The sequence below is a fragment of the Coffea eugenioides genome, chromosome 2 (genome assembly GCF_003713205.1).
Source record: "Coffea eugenioides isolate CCC68of chromosome 2, Ceug_1.0, whole genome shotgun sequence".
In the NCBI taxonomy this organism is placed as follows: Eukaryota; Viridiplantae; Streptophyta; class Magnoliopsida; order Gentianales; family Rubiaceae; genus Coffea; species Coffea eugenioides.
Window position 1 is genome coordinate 70,298,291 of NC_040036.1, and position 15,925 is coordinate 70,314,215.

Sequence of the window (15,925 nt, forward strand, 5' to 3'; positions counted from 1 at the left end):
GAAATCAATTTCTTTTTTCCCCAAAAATGCTTAGTTTTGTTTGAAAATTTTGGTGTAAACTCTTAAAGTGCCTTTGCCTTTAAACTTTGACTCCAATACTGTAATTATGAGGGAATAAACCATTCACAGTAGATTTAAGAAGGATTCTACAAAACCAAACTTTTTTCCCTCAAGAATTGTTCTGAGGCAATAAAATCCAAGCAATTTGGCTTTAAAAAAAAAAAAAAAACTATAAGGCTTTTGACTCTACACTACTTACCCTAGGAAGGAAGTTTCTAAACTATTTTCATGATACATTTAGGAGAAACTAATACAGATAAATATGCAAGGGAATCCAACTAGCTTTTTCTTTGGCCAAAAATATATTAATTCTGTCTAAAATTTTGGTTGAATTCTTCATTCTTAAGGGACCTCTGACTTAAATTTTGGCTGTGATACTATATTAGAAGAGAAGTAGGGTGTTAGACTTTCTTTAACCATAAATTTAGGAAGGAATCTAAAGAAATTTGGCGTTAATATAAGAAAAACCATGTAGTACTTTTTTTAGTTATATAATAGAAAAATTCCACAAAATTATGAAGAAATAATTAGTGATTCGGGTTATAAGCATATCGTGTTACAAGCTCAGGTTGACGTGTCAACCCTCAACTTTAATAGATTACTAGCAAGTCAATGACGTCAACCCATGGATTGAGGAGATACATCCCATGGGTTTCGATAATATGATCCATTTGATACACGTGTCATAAATATGTCGACGGATTTGTAATTGCAACCCAAAATTGTCAGTCATAACCATTCAAAAACACGTCACCGTTAACTTAAACTTCCCAATCAATGTTCTCAATGGAAACCACATACAAACGTTGTAAACCAGAATCCACTCTGGAGTGACATTATGATATTGGTGAGAAGAAAATACATTATCAGCTTTTATTAATGTCCATTCAATTGTGTAAACCAGAATTATTTCCTCTAATAGAATTTTAATTGTTCGTATTAAAGGAGAAAATATTGAACCAAGGTTACAAGAGAAATCTAAAAGTTTAAACATGAGAGGGAAGAAAAAATTTTGTCCACGAATGGAATCAAGGAATTATACGTGGAAGGCAAGAATATTGTGGAAATCTGAAAGAAAAGCTATAATCACGGCAATCTGGACCCGATTGAAAACAAAAACGTTGGTTTATGAGGTGAAACAAGAACTCATCATATGGAATTTAAGATCATCTTTAATCGTAATGCTCACCATTTTAGGGTGATTCTAGGCCTTAAATTTGCTAAAATCCTAGGCCTTAAAAATAAGAAAATTAAGCTTAAATCCAGATTTGGGGATGAATATATTTGAATGTTAATAGCATCCATGTTTGAATTTCAATTAGAATCTAGGAGTTGATGCACTAAGAAAAATAAACACCAAAATTAATATTTTCCTTTGTAAATTGGGCAATAATGATTAATAAACTACTAGAAAACCCCCATATTTCACCAATAGGTCAACCACAAGAAGAGAAGAGAAAGTGTTGAGGAAAAAAAAGGATACAAAACTAGCATTCACAACTTCGACATTCTCAATTTGGATAACATTGAGAAAAAATTAATTTTTAGGAGAAAAAGGAACAAAATATGTCATAAAAGTAAGAACGATATTGAATTTGTTGTGATTTGCGCACCACAAAACTAGGATATGGCATAAATCAAGGGAAAATGGCATAAATCATCCCTCATATATTACTTATGTTATAATTCAATCCCTCAGAATGAAAGCAAGCGATTTTAGTCCCTTATACATAAAAAGCGATTGATTTTGGTTTTCAAAAGCCTTTTTTGATCAATTTTGGCCGGAATTAGCTAAGGGCCCACCGCATGCTCCAAATTTTTAAGGGTAAATTCGGCAATTCAGTTGCTACATTAACTGGAAATGTGAAGGACCAATTTTATTTCATCCCTATTCCCCAAATTGGAACAAAAACACTTAAAATTTTTTCTTCTCCCAAACCCTAAACAAAACCCCACCAATTAAAGGGACTCTTCAAGAAATGGGTACCCAATGGCGCCATCTACTATTGTGCCCAAGAGTGATACTGACGAATCAAGTACCTATAAATCCATGGAGCTCAGGAAGAAGAAAAGAATGAAAAGGTTAGCATATATCGTTGCATTTGCTATATTTCAAACAATAATCTTCCTTCTTCTTTTTTTTGTATTTGGCTGCCCTGGTGGTGATGCGTGTAAAATCACCTAAAGTAAGATTGGATCAACAAGAAGAATAGGAGCATTAGGCACAGGGCACAAGTCAGGATAAAGAACAATAATTTTGCGTGGTACAAATTTGATAGCAACATAACTACTTTGACCTCAGGAGGTGTATTGGTGGAAGAAATTTGTGATCCCTAATGGACGGGCAAGATTGAAATCCACCAAGACATTCTATGTTATTGTGGATGTTACTAATCCTTCAAACTCCGACACTGAAGGTTTTCATCCTGGGTTGCTGCAACTGACTGCTAAGGTTGAGTTGACTGGAAAAGTCAAATTAACTATGGTTTTGAAGAAGAAGAAATCTGCAGAAATAAACTGCACCATCTCCATTAATTTGTCAACAAATTTTGTCCAGGAGCTCATATGCCAGTGAGGGCTTTGCTCAAGAGCATTCATTTTGTAAAATGCATTTTTAGATTGTCTGTTGCCCATGAAAATGGGTTTTTTTAATTTACTTATGAAAATGATTATTGATTCTTTTTTTTTTAGTGTTTCTACTATGATATTCACATTTTAGTTTAGTTTTTTTTTCAGTTATTTAAACTTCACAGTTTGTGGTTGCCATGGAGATTTAAAGTTAGAAGCCCCAATTTGGACAATATATATATATAAATAAAATAAAATAGGTTCTTTACATTTCCAGTCAATGCAGCAACTTAATTGCCGAATTTACCCTTGATATTTGAAGGCGATGGTGGACTCGCGGCTAATTCTGGTTAGAATTGATCAGCAGAGGTATCAGAGGACAAAAATCAATCGCTTTTTATGTATGAGGGACTAAAATCAGTCATTTTTATTTGGAGGAACTGAATTTTAACATCAATAATATGTAAGGGACGATTTATACGTTTTTCACTAAAATCAATTATTGGTCCAAGGAATTGATAGGCAGAATTGACGCGAGTGAAATCAGTGATTCAGAAAAAAAAAATACGCATGCAAATGAAAAATAGAAAGAAAAAATTAATTAATCTCCATATTTTAGGACTCGAAATAAAACATATACAATTATAACAGGTTGCAAATTTAGAAAGAAGAAGAAGAATAGATATATAAAAATCTACGGACTAGGACTCAATACAATTGTGTTTTGTGCTATTTCGTCTCGTCATTGTACATGTTGAAATTTTTTGTATACAAATACATCATAATGTTCTATTGAATATATTTCAAATATTTTATTCATATACACCTTTTTTACTCTAAATATAATAATATAATGTAATTGTACATCAACTAATGTAAAAATATAACAATCCGACCAAATTGTACCGGACCCCAACGAGGCTGGCCCCACGCCCCAAATGTCCACATTTAATATTGAAGAACGTCATAGTACTATGTGCTAAATGTTTATTTTGATAACTCTGATTGACTAAATTTTTGAGAACCTAAACACTAGGTCATTTGATCGCATTTTTATCTTAGGCATACTCTTGGTATCTATTTCCAATTAGGCCTTGTTTTGGTGTTAAATTTAAAAAGTTGAATTCCCAAGAGTCGTAGATCTCGCGATTTAGAATTCAATCTCACAATGTGTTAGTTTTCGTCCCATTTCTTTGAGGTTAATTATATTCTTCTGGTCTGTAATTTGACAATATGTTAAATTTGTCCTACCAATTTGGGTTAATGTTACAGGAGAATGTCTTGGTATAAGTTGTTCTATCGTTGCTGATATAACGTGCACAAAGGATGAGAAATTAAAACTTTCTCGCAAACTTTTCGCACAAATCTTGAAGTGAAGCGAATTGATTTACACAATAGTTTAATTAAGAAAAAATTTGATGAGTAAAGATCACTTTATAGAAGTAAACGGTACATTTCTTTATTATTAGATTCAAAAAAGACTTCACACCTTATAAGGGAAGGATAAGGGGGAAAGTTTGAGAATCCAACCATGAACCTCTTAGTAATCAGGCTAATGTCCCTTCAAACTAAACTCGATCTTCTTTAAACTTAGAAACATGCTTAGAAAATGGATCAAAAACACAGAAAGCTGGTTGAACTTGTTGGACCAAAAAGTTTTTTTTTTTTTTTTTTAACTGAGACCAAAAAGTTATTTGTTTGAGCAAATAGACTGTGAAATGAACGTATCAAAAATGACAGTGCCTGAACCCAACAAGCGACAAATGAAGTATCAAAGAATTAAATTACCAAAATTGGAAGAAAGTGCCTAAAAAAATTGGAAGAAACTATCGAAAAAGAAACCCCCATTAGATAATCTTTCAAAGATTAAAACCATGGAAACATATGAAAAGATGCATATTACACTTAAAACAAATAGTTGGATTACTTTTTCTTTCACATTTTGATCTTTAAGAAAACATATATGAGTCACAACATTGAGTTACATTATATGTATCTCGTGTCCTCCCATACAGGCATTTTCGAAATGAACAACCAACCGTTCATTACTCCTAGTTTTGTGGCTATATTGAGCACTCGCTCTCAACTCAATTTCGGTCGCACTCAATCTCTCAACTCATTTTCTGTTCATCTGTTTTTTCTCCATGACATTGGTACAAGTCTTCAACGTATATTTTGGACTAATGGGCTAGGACAAACCAAGTTAACCAAGACTTTGGGATGTACAACGACAATACAATACCATTTTTCTACATAATCGGAACATTATCTTCCCATTCAACACAGAACACTATTTTGTATTTTATACTTATCTTCCCAATCAAGCCGAAAGATGTACAAACAAAGTTTGCTGATCTTAGACGTAAAACTATGAAATTGTATTGCTTAAATTCATCATTCAATCGTTTTCCTCAGTTGCAGTCTTCATTGCAGACGGTGCCATAGTCAAGGTTGTTTGGTGACTACAAATACAAAAGGGTACTTTGCCAGGGTTACCATTCACATTTACTGATACAAATTTATCTCTCTTTTTTTTGTTCCCACTCATTCAAATATAGTCCTGTAAGAAACAAAGTAAAAAAGTGAGTAAAAAATCTTTGCTTGCTATCTTTTAACTTCATTTGATGACATGTGGGAGTATTTTGAAGAGATTTTTTTTTTTTTTTTTGCCGCAATGACAACATTTTGAAGCTAATCTTCTTATTCTATAGGAAGAGAAGTCTAAAGAAACTATACAATGGACTAACAAGTATACAGATCGGACTAGACTAAAAGAATATTCTGATACCTCCTTTGAATTTTTTTCACCATAGGCCAAAAAGAGATTTAATTCCTTTTTTATGGCTATTGATCCAAAACTCGGTGGTTATGTTGACGTGAAGATATCTTTGAATTTACACAAAATTAACAAAAGAAAACAAGAAAGAAGAAAATTCCTGTCATCACAAGATGACTTCAAATAAAGCAAGAGATACAAACACTTTATATAACTATAAATGAGTTGCTCTATACTCTCTAATTTTGGAAAATAAGTGGATCTTAGATCTTAAATAGAAAGTATGGAGTAAATGATCTTCATATATATCCTATAGACTTTCAAGCCAATGATTTCCGATCATTTGTAATTTCAATTATTTGAGATAATTTGTACAAAAAAGGAAGACCAACTATTAATAGATCTAGCTGCTATATTAAAATGCAATACTTTATCCAAGAGAATTCACAAACTAAATCAATTAAAGAGCATTGTCCAAAATGAGGAACGAAAGTTATAGAAAGTGGACCAACTATAGCCAAATGCAAAATCTAAGATCATTTGACGAGTAAATTTTAAGAGCTTTTGTTAAAGCAAAAGCTTGGGGAGGGGGGCGAAGCGGAAGTCAATGGGGCTTTCTCCCAAAATTATAGGGCAGCGAGAGAAGGACTTCAAAAGTATTTCTCAAAATTTATAGGGGATCAAAGTTCAAAACTACAACCCCTGCCACCCCCTCTCTTGCAATTTCTAATTTACCCTAACTCCACTCTGTATCCTCAATGTTTTTATCAATTCACTTTTTACCTTTCTATTTTTTTGGTGCAACTTCACACGCAATAGTATTATTATACTCTTACTTTGCAAATTATATTTGCGCACGTACGTCTTCATGACCTAACTCAATTTGGTGGCAATATTAATTTGGTAGTTGTCTAGTTTTTAGTTTGACTCTCAAATTCTCCTTTTAAATCTTTTCTCCTTGTAAGGTATAGAGTTTTCCTTGAGCCAAAATACTGATAATAAAAATAAAATCAAATAACACAAAATTGAATGCTAACTAATTCACAATCTAAAGTTACTGACGCATCCCAATCTTTCACACTATTAAGAGAGGTACGAAAACTTAGGATTACGCACATCCCAATTGCTCTCCTTTATCATTAAAAAATGGGGTGAGTCGATCTTACTAGGAAAAAAAAAAAAAAGTAAAGCTACTCTCCTTTGTCAATGAAGAAAAATATTGTACACCCACGTATTAATTTCACCTATTTCTATCAAGAGTGCCAAGAAATGAGGTAACATGGGACGTTTTGCCAACTCAAGGATGCAAATTAAGTCTTTAACGCGCAAAATGAGAATGGATGTTCATTACTTAGAATAAAGTAGTTCTTGATTAGATTGTTCAATCAAAGGAGACAAGAATATGAAGCATGCAAAGTCTGAGATAGTGATAGCATTCACCCATTGGGGGCCGAATGGGGCTGGGAAAGAAGGGGACGGGCAGGGCATGGTATCCTTGCTTAAGAAAACATGAGTGACGGAGATTGAACTTCTAGAACAAAGATATTTGAACTAATTTAACCCAAAAAAAAGAAGAAGATATTGTACAATGTCCATCTATTCTTTATCACATTCATGTCGATAATATATTTATGCTAGCTTATTGAAAAGTCCGATTCCAAGTCCAAGTCTGCACAACGATTACACTTCATGTATTCAATAATTGGAGTCCCAAGTCTTCTTTGAAAGTGAAATTGCGGACATTATCTCAGCCACAATGTAGCAGATAATGGAAATTAGCTTGATTTCTACGGCAACTTCCTGGGACAACTCAGAGTGACTTGATTGCGAGGCAATGTGTCGATATGGAACAAAAGGCCAAGACTTGAGAGAAAGTTCTAATTCCACAAACTTAGACCAAAAAAAAAAAAAAAAACACACACACACACACACACAACAAAAAGTACTATCTGTGTCGATAAAACTCAATTTCTGTAGCTCAAAGAAAGACCTCAAATTCTATCGAATACCTGTCGACATGTTTATTACGTTGAGCAAAATGTAGTTCTTATATGAATATATGAATTTTGTACTCTTGTTCGCAGTTTATGACTCTTGTCTTTGTTGGATTATATTACTATGTGAATGCGGTTGAGTGTTCAAAGGAACCACACAATTAGTTATTAACTAACAAATAGCTGAATAAGAGCTTTGAAGAAATCAATGGTTAACGTATTCATGGCAACCGTTACACAGCGGATCAGCAATGACGCCCCACCTTATCAACCTGTCTTTAGTATCCAATCGATATTTCTACACATAACTCAGATGATAAAGGCAGCTTATAACAATTTCAAGGCTGGCTTAACCAAAAAAAAAAAGACACAATCTTATTCCTTTCTTCTTCCCATTGGCAGTTTAATTCCATTGAACTTCACTAAAAATTGAAGAGGACTTGGCCTGTAAAATACTTCCAAACTGCCTCACAATATTATGGCTATATTTCTGCAGCAGAGGGAACCATTAACTTTCGAACCATATAAAGGTTTGTGCCTCACAATCTATTGCCAGACCAGAGTTTTTTCCCTCAAGTTTTAGAAGTTTGATGGCAAGTTGTATCCACACAGAGAAACTCAGAGTATACCCTTTCGTGTTAATTAAATTTTTTATGATACGAGGAACACATTGCAGAACCATCTTTAATCAACCAATCATTTTTTGAGGGTGTTTCTTTTTTTCACTAATTCTGACGAAGGTTTCAAAAACCTCACTCATTGAAAATCTTTTAAAAATTATCTAATCCTTTTAACTCGAATATGTTGAGGATCTAATCCTTTTATCCCAATTGGAATGCCATATGGAATTGAAATTAATATGTTACTGAATGCAGTGGTAAGTAATATAGTGAAACTGTTTTGGCATCCATATACACAATCATGACTCTTTTCTTTTCTTTTCTTTATGCCCTTGTGACTGCTATCCATCTTAGTTCTACACAATCATGACTCTTTTCTTTATGCCCATCTTGAGTAAATTCAAAAACTTTTTTGATGTTGTAGTATATTTAGCCTAGCCCTACACATTGATGTCAATTTCACAAGTTGGTTGAGATTGTAAGAAGACAAACTCAACTAGTTAAGGCCCAACCTTCCTAGCTACAATTTTTTTTTTTTTTTTGTGGGTAGCGACATAAGTTTAATCATATTATAGTAGGATTATTCATTTGATGCATAATATTCAAAACAACTTATTATAATGGCCTTTGTTTTCGCATTTTCTAACTCGCAACTGAAGTGGTCTGGAGGGATCTCTTTTTTTTTTTTTCGAAACGATAATTGATTGTATTTCTTGTCAAAAGATGTACAAGTGCAAGCAAAAACTCGATTTAACTTTACAAGCGGCATTTTTACCACTAAAGAAACCAAAGTTCCTCATCTAAGGTGATGCCCAAGGCATAGGTGCTAAGCTTGGAGTTTAGTTGATTCTTATTATTTTTCCTCGTCTGGCGGGATCTCATGCGAGGCCATAACAAAGACATACTTTCTGTAAATCATATTATATACTTAGTTCCACTATACATTTAGTTAATGCAAAACAATTTTTTTTTTAAGTACTGCTTGTTTTCAAATACAGGTTCAAAAAGGCAAAAATGTTCAAATTGGCCTTACCTGACCATAGCTTAGAGTATAAAAGTGTATCATAGATTTAACTTCGGCCTTGACAGTGACAAAGAATATACTAGGCCAAACTGTGAGCTTCTATAATTGAAAGGATTCGAGCTTTCCAGAGTCCTATTAGAAAAGGTTAAATGATTTCTTGCTTTGGTTGGTGTGATTAATGAACCCCTAACAGATTACGCATTTCATAAATAACGATTATGTGATAATGGTTGCAACCCAAAGCGGAATGAATTAACAAACGGGACGCTAACTAGTTATTCAACAGGCGAAATTTGGGAAGGATACTATTTGAAGGACAGAATTGAGAAAAGAACTAAAGATTGTCATGAAACAGAACTATGCAAATGCAGTTTTCCTCTGGATGCCTTTCAAATGACAGCTAAGAAAATGAACTTAAAATTGGGCACATACAAATAGATTGACAGAACAAGATTTTTAGAGACTAGAAAAAAAAAACTTTGGCATCTTAATAATATATTATTGATATATCAGCATACTTAAGGTGGATAATATAACTTATTTTGCTTCATGTTTCAAATCTTGGCATCATCCTGCAACAAAAGACAATGGAAAGATTATTTGAGTGGAGCAAACTTGATCAGTTGGATCAAGTAAAAGAACGTACTTTCATGCCGAGATATTCGGAAAAGACTCAAGTTGACGTTTTATCTTTTGAAGTGCCGCCACAACATCCTTCATATTTGTCCGATCTCGCGGGCAATCAGCACAGCAACTCAAAGCCAATTTGAAGATCACTGAAATACACTCCAATTTCTCATTGAAATGCTCATCTTGTCGCCCAGTAAGTTTGCATCTATAACCTGAGTTGTTGCATTGGGCAGAGATTCTTCAATCCAACTCTTCAGGCTCAAATCATCTTTGAACATTTCATCACTAGGCTTCATTCTTGAAAAGGTTTCCATCAAAACTATACCAAAACTATACACATCAACTCTCGTTGACACCTGCCCTTCAAGTCCATACTCTGTGATATGAAAGGCAATACACACTACAAGAAATATATTTTTCAGTGACAAAAATTTATGTGACAACAAAAATCTTGTCACAGATAACCTAATTCAATGACGACATTAGGTGTCATCACAGATGAGTACAGCACAAGCATAATCAGTGACAACATTGGAAGTTGTCATTCTCAACTCGTCACGAAATAGTTGGCGCGCATCTCATTTGATGCCGCGGGAAATGAATTTATGACAACTCAAGTAAAGTCATCACAAACGCTCTCTCTACAGTGACAACATAACTTGTTGTCATTGAAAGTCTACCCGATTCCAATTTTGTGACAACTTTTTGCATCACTGTATACTACAGTATTTTCATCAACTTTCACTAATTCTACTATGACACCCTAATTTTATTTTTTAGCCCCCAATTCTTTTATATTAGCAAAAGCACCGAAGATATGACACCCTAATTTTATAATTTAGCCCCTATTCATTACGTATTAGCAAAATGCAAATGATATAATAACAAACTATTTTTAGATATTTGTAATTTTTGCTAAGTTGACATAATAGACATGTCTGAGCATAAAAAATTTTTCACGAATTGTTTATTATTCCTTATAACAACCCCCAAAAATCAATAACTGAAATAATTTGAAAAAGTGTAATTGAATATAATTTGTAGTCTAATGTTAGCACTGTGAAAAATTAGTATAACGTGTAATACATCATAAGTAATAATTATTTTCATATGGAATGGGTATATACGAAATTAAAATTATTCAGTAAAATATCTGTCGTGCAATAAGATTGAGAGTTGTAACACATTTAACAGAATATTTGATTACATGTTTCTTTTAATTTATTATAAAAACTAAGTAATAGACAAAGAGTAGGATAAGCATGAGTAAGAAGTGCTATACTGTATATAAGCAATTCTATAGTATTTTCATCAAATTTCACTAATTCTACTATGGCACCCTAATTTTATTATTTAGCCCCCAATTCTTTTATATGAGCAAAAGCACCGAAGATATGACACCCTAATTTTATAATTTAGCCCCTATTCATTACGTATTAGCAAAATGCAAATGATATAATAACAAACTATTTTTAGATATTTGTAATTTTTGCTAAGTTGACATAATAGACATGTCTGAGCATAAAAATGTTTTCACGAATTGTTTATTATTCCTTATAACAACCCCCAAAAATCAATAACTGAAATAATTTGAAAAAGTGTAATTGAATATAATTTGTAGTCTAATGTTAGCACTGTGAAAAATTAGTATAACGTGTAATACATCATAAGTAATAATTATTTTCATATGGAATGGGTATATACGAAATTAAAATTATTCAGTAAAATATCTGTCGTGCAATAAGATTGAGAGTTGTAACACATTTAACAGAATATTTGATTACATGTTTCTTTTAATTTATTATAAAAACTAAGTAATAGACAAAGAGTAGGATAAGCATGAGTAAGAAGTGCTATACTGTATATAAGCGATTCTATGCATGTTAAATTTTTGAAACATGTTTTATTGTGTAAGTTTTATTGTAATGTAATTTCTTAAATAATTTGTATATTGAGTTGTCCAAACCCAAAAAGATGTATATAGACACAAACAAGCACACATATATATACATGCACAAAAAAGAAACCAATATCAAATAATTTATTTGATATTTATAGATGAGATTAAGGAAAAAAAAAAGAGATTAAGTATGAAAAAAGAAACCTGAAAAAAAAAATTTTACCAGGGAAAAAAAAAAGAAAAAAGATGTATGAAGCTAAAGGCGTGAATCCTGCAATCTCAAAGACGTGTTTAGATGCCAAAAAAAAAGAGCGCCAGTCTGAAATCTGAAAGAGGCGCGAGGCGGGTGGCTGAAATCTCTACAAAACGATGTCGTTTTGGTTGTTCACACACAAACAAAAGTCTGGCCGCTTCTCTCTTCCAACACTTAGACAAATTTCATTCTCAGTCTTTCCTTCCTATGGTGAACTAACCCTTCCTTCCCGTAGATTCGAAATGCCGCTCGCCACCGTTAGCCGCTGAAGTCCGCCGCAATCCACCACCATCAGCCGCTGAAGTCCGAGCTATCCAGCACCATAATTTATTCTGCAGCATTTCCTTCACCACTGACGATTGCCCTTTCTCCCCTCTATTGACCCGCAACCGCGTCGAGCTCTTTAGCACCAGCTCAGGTGAAGGAAAATAGAGGAGGGCTTTGGCAGTAGAACAAAACAGAGGGAAAGAACAAAACAAGAAAAAAAGAACAAAATAGAGGAGAAAAAAAGGGCGGCGCACAAGTGAGCAAGAAAAGCTGAGGGGGAAGCCTGAGAAAGGGCGGCTAGGTTTTAGAGGAGAAAAAGAGAAACAGAAGAGCAGAGAAGCAGCTAGGGTTCTTGGAAGGGAGGCCTTGAGCGTGAAAAGAAAAAAAACAGAGTGAAGGAAGAGTGGCAGCTGACGGGAAGATCAGGAGAGAAAGACGCGGCAACGGACAGAGGAGGAAGAACCAGGTCACCACCAGTCCGCGTCCGCTCTGCTGCTGTCTGCCATCGCCAACACCGCGCACAACCTCCTGGGCTGCTGCCGTTCTCTGTAACACTAGATGAAGGCTCTCGGACGAAGTCAGACCTAGTCATCTTCCAATTCCAACTCACCATCTTCGGCTTCGTCATAATCGCCGTCGCCACCGCTCAAGTAAGAGCACTATAAGTCGCCCCTTTTTCTTTGAATTTCAGTTCCTTCCCAAGTCCTCTAAGCATGTCTGCCATGGCTTCGTTTATTGCAATTGCCCCGTTGATTGTTCAAATTTTAGCATGCGCATGTTATATCATGATTGAATTTGAAATCCCTTGTACTTCTGATGATTTTGGGGCCAACCGTGGCTTCATTTGAGCAAAGAATTGCTGGAATTTTTCATGTTCGTTTACTGTTTGTTAAAATGCCCAAGTGGTCTAACAGCAGGCCGTAACAGGGCATTCGTTCAATGCTCATTGCTGCATTTTATCTTTCCCTATCCCTGTCTCAAGTTTTGGTTGATGAAATTGTAAATCTGATTAGCATATCAGGACTGCCTCTGAATTTCATAGCTTTCTTTCTAATAACTACACATTGTGAGAATTTTTTTTCCCCCGAAGGGTATGACATGCTCTGCCCTACAAAATGGGAGAAAGTATCAACTTTAAGGCCACTTTTGAAGCGAACATATATATAGTTGTAATAATTTCAAGCCGGTTGCTTGCAGTTTAACATGATCACGGTATAGATTTTTGGCAACCCAAACGCCAGATTTAAAGTCGAACCACTCCACAGGCGGTTTGGGCCGGCCACAAAAGGATTATTTTAAAGTTGGGCAGTCGTAGTGAAGGGTGCATACACTTTTCAGCCAACTCATTAGTTCTGCTGCTCAATCAGTCAACCTCCAAAGACTGGCTAACTTCATTTTAAACTGTAGATAGGGTAGGTCAGTTTAAGGGTAAAAAAAAAAAAAACTGAATTTAGATACTTATAATACTACTGTACTCTAACATGGCCAGATTGCTGAGTTCATTACCAATTACTTCACAGTCACTACTGAGTTCGAACAGGTGCCAAAACTAGAATGTCGTCCCAGGGCATTCGTTCAATGCTCATTGCTGCATTTTATCTTTCCCTATCCCTGTCTCAAGTTTACGCATTTGAGTCTGGTTGATGAACTTGTAAATCTGATTAGCATATCAGGACTGCAGGCTGAGTTTCGTGATGTTTCTGCTTCTTGGTTTTGTCTCATTGCCTGGTTTGATATTCAATCTGATAGGGAATCCGCAATTGAAAATGAAAATTGCAGCTAGTGTTGTCGAAACCTTCAGTTTGCCGAAATCTTCTTCCATTTCTTTTGCATGAAAGTCTCATAAAAAACTTGTATTCTCTTTAGTTTGATATTACAAAAGTATTTTGTACTAAAGGCTGATGTGTCTATATCTAGGACATGGATAAAACTTGGATGAAGATTAGCAATAGGAAGGACAAGGCTTATGAACTCGGAGTCAAAAATTTCCTCAAGTTTGCATATTCTCAAAAAGTTGAAAATCAGAAAATCCCATGCCCATGTACACAATGCAATAATTTTTGTAACCAAACTAAAACAGTTGTGGAGGATCACTTATTGACTCAAGGCATTCGTAAAAGCTACACAAGATGGATACACCATGGGGAACAATTTCGACACCAAAATTGTGGGGATAGTACTAAACATGGGGATGGAGAGGAGGATAGTGATACTGAAGATTTAAATGACATGTTGCACGATATTGGGACAGCACAATGGGGGGACAATTGGGCTGGTAGGGAAGAATCAACGGATGATAGTCTAAATGCGAATCATAGTGACACAAATAACTTTCTTAAATTGTTAGAAGATGCAAAAAAGGAGCTGTATCCAGGGAATCATTTTTACTCAAAGTTATCCTTTGTAGTCACTTTGCTCCATTTGAAAACAATGAGCGGGTGGACCATAAAGTCCTTCAATGCATTGCTGGAAATTTTTAGCCATGCACTACCTCCTGAAGCCACAGTTCCCAAGTCTTTTGCTGATGCTAAGAAGCTCATTCGAGACTTAGGTTTTAAATCTGAAAAAATCCATGCTTGTGTCAATGATTGTGTTCTCTTCCGCAAGGAAAATGAAAATTTTGACACTTGTCCAAATCTAAATTGTAAAGAACCTCGCTACAAGATGGCAGGTTCAAGAGTTCCACGCAAAGTTTTGCGTTACTTTCCTTTGAAACCTAGGCTGCAACGATTATATACCCACAAAGAAATAGCTTCAGATATGAGATGGCATAAAGAAAAGTGTGTGCATGATGATAACATCATGCGGCATCCAGCAGACAGTGAAGCATGGAAACACTTTGATAGGTTGCATCCGGACTTTGCCGTTGATCCTAGAAATGTGAGGTTAGGTCTTGCAACTGATGGTTTCAATCCTTTTGGGACCATGATTAGTGCTTATAGCATCTGGCCTATTTATCTAGTGCCATACAATCTGCCCCCTTGGAAGTGTATGAGAGATCCTTTCTTTTTCCTATCAATGCTAATTCCTGGGCCTAAATCCCCGGGAAATGAGATTGATGTTTACATGGAGCCTCTAATAGATGAACTGAATGAAATGTGGCTTGGTGTTGAAACATATGATGCATATAGTGGCAAGAAATTTGACCTCCGGGCAGCTTTACTATGGACTATAAATGATTTTCCAGCTTATGCAATGCTGTCCGGATGGAGTACGAAAAGGTATCAAGCATGTCCTATTTGCATGGTTGAGACAACTTGCGTACATTTACTACACCGAAAAAAGTTGTGTTACACAGGTCATCGCCGCTTCTTACCCATTGACCATTCTTGGCGGCGAGAAAAAAAACCTTTCGATGGCAATGTGGACTTTAGGAATCCTGTTGCACCTTTATCTGGAAATGAAATTTTGGATCAGGTACAAAATATGGAGGTAAATTTTGGGAAGACCAAGGCGCAATCCAATGCAAAGAAACGCAAGCGTTCTGAGAGTGGTTTGAACTGGACAAAGAAAAGTTGTTTCTTTGAGTTACCATATTGGGCAGACCTCCTTCTTAGGCATAATTTGGATTTAATGCATGTGTCAAAAAATGTCTCAGAGGCTGTCATTGCCACAATTATGGATATTGAAAACAAAACCAAAGACCACTGGTTGTGTCGTCAAGATTTGAAGGATTTGGGTTTGAAAAAAGAGCTACATTTGATTCCAAATGGCGACTCTTATATCATGCCACATGCCTGTTACAGCCTAACCAAGGAGGAGAAAAAAAAAGTATGTGAGTTCTTGAATTCTGTCAAATATCCAGATGGGTTTGCCTCAAACATTTGCCGATG

The 15,925-nt window shown here is 35.0% G+C and overlaps 1 protein-coding gene and 1 long non-coding RNA gene across 2 annotated transcripts in view; one reads left to right on the forward strand and one right to left on the reverse strand.

The window, feature by feature from the left end:
• Positions 1 to 9,527: 9,527 nt before the first annotated feature.
• Positions 9,528 to 9,822, reverse strand: LOC113760614. The gene is made up of 2 exons (XR_003467080.1): positions 9,689 to 9,822; positions 9,528 to 9,614 (listed from the first exon to the last, which is right to left on the reverse strand). It is a non-coding gene; the product is annotated as an uncharacterized LOC113760614 (long non-coding RNA).
• Positions 9,823 to 14,012: 4,190 nt separating this feature from the next.
• The window catches only part of LOC113760147, a 5,004-nt gene continuing 3,091 nt past the window's right edge, over positions 14,013 to 15,925 (forward strand). Inside the window, exon 1 of the mRNA XM_027302718.1 lies at positions 14,013 to 15,863. Within this exon, the coding sequence (XP_027158519.1) occupies positions 14,013 to 15,863 (1,851 nt within the window). The remainder of the gene's footprint in view (positions 15,864 to 15,925) is intronic.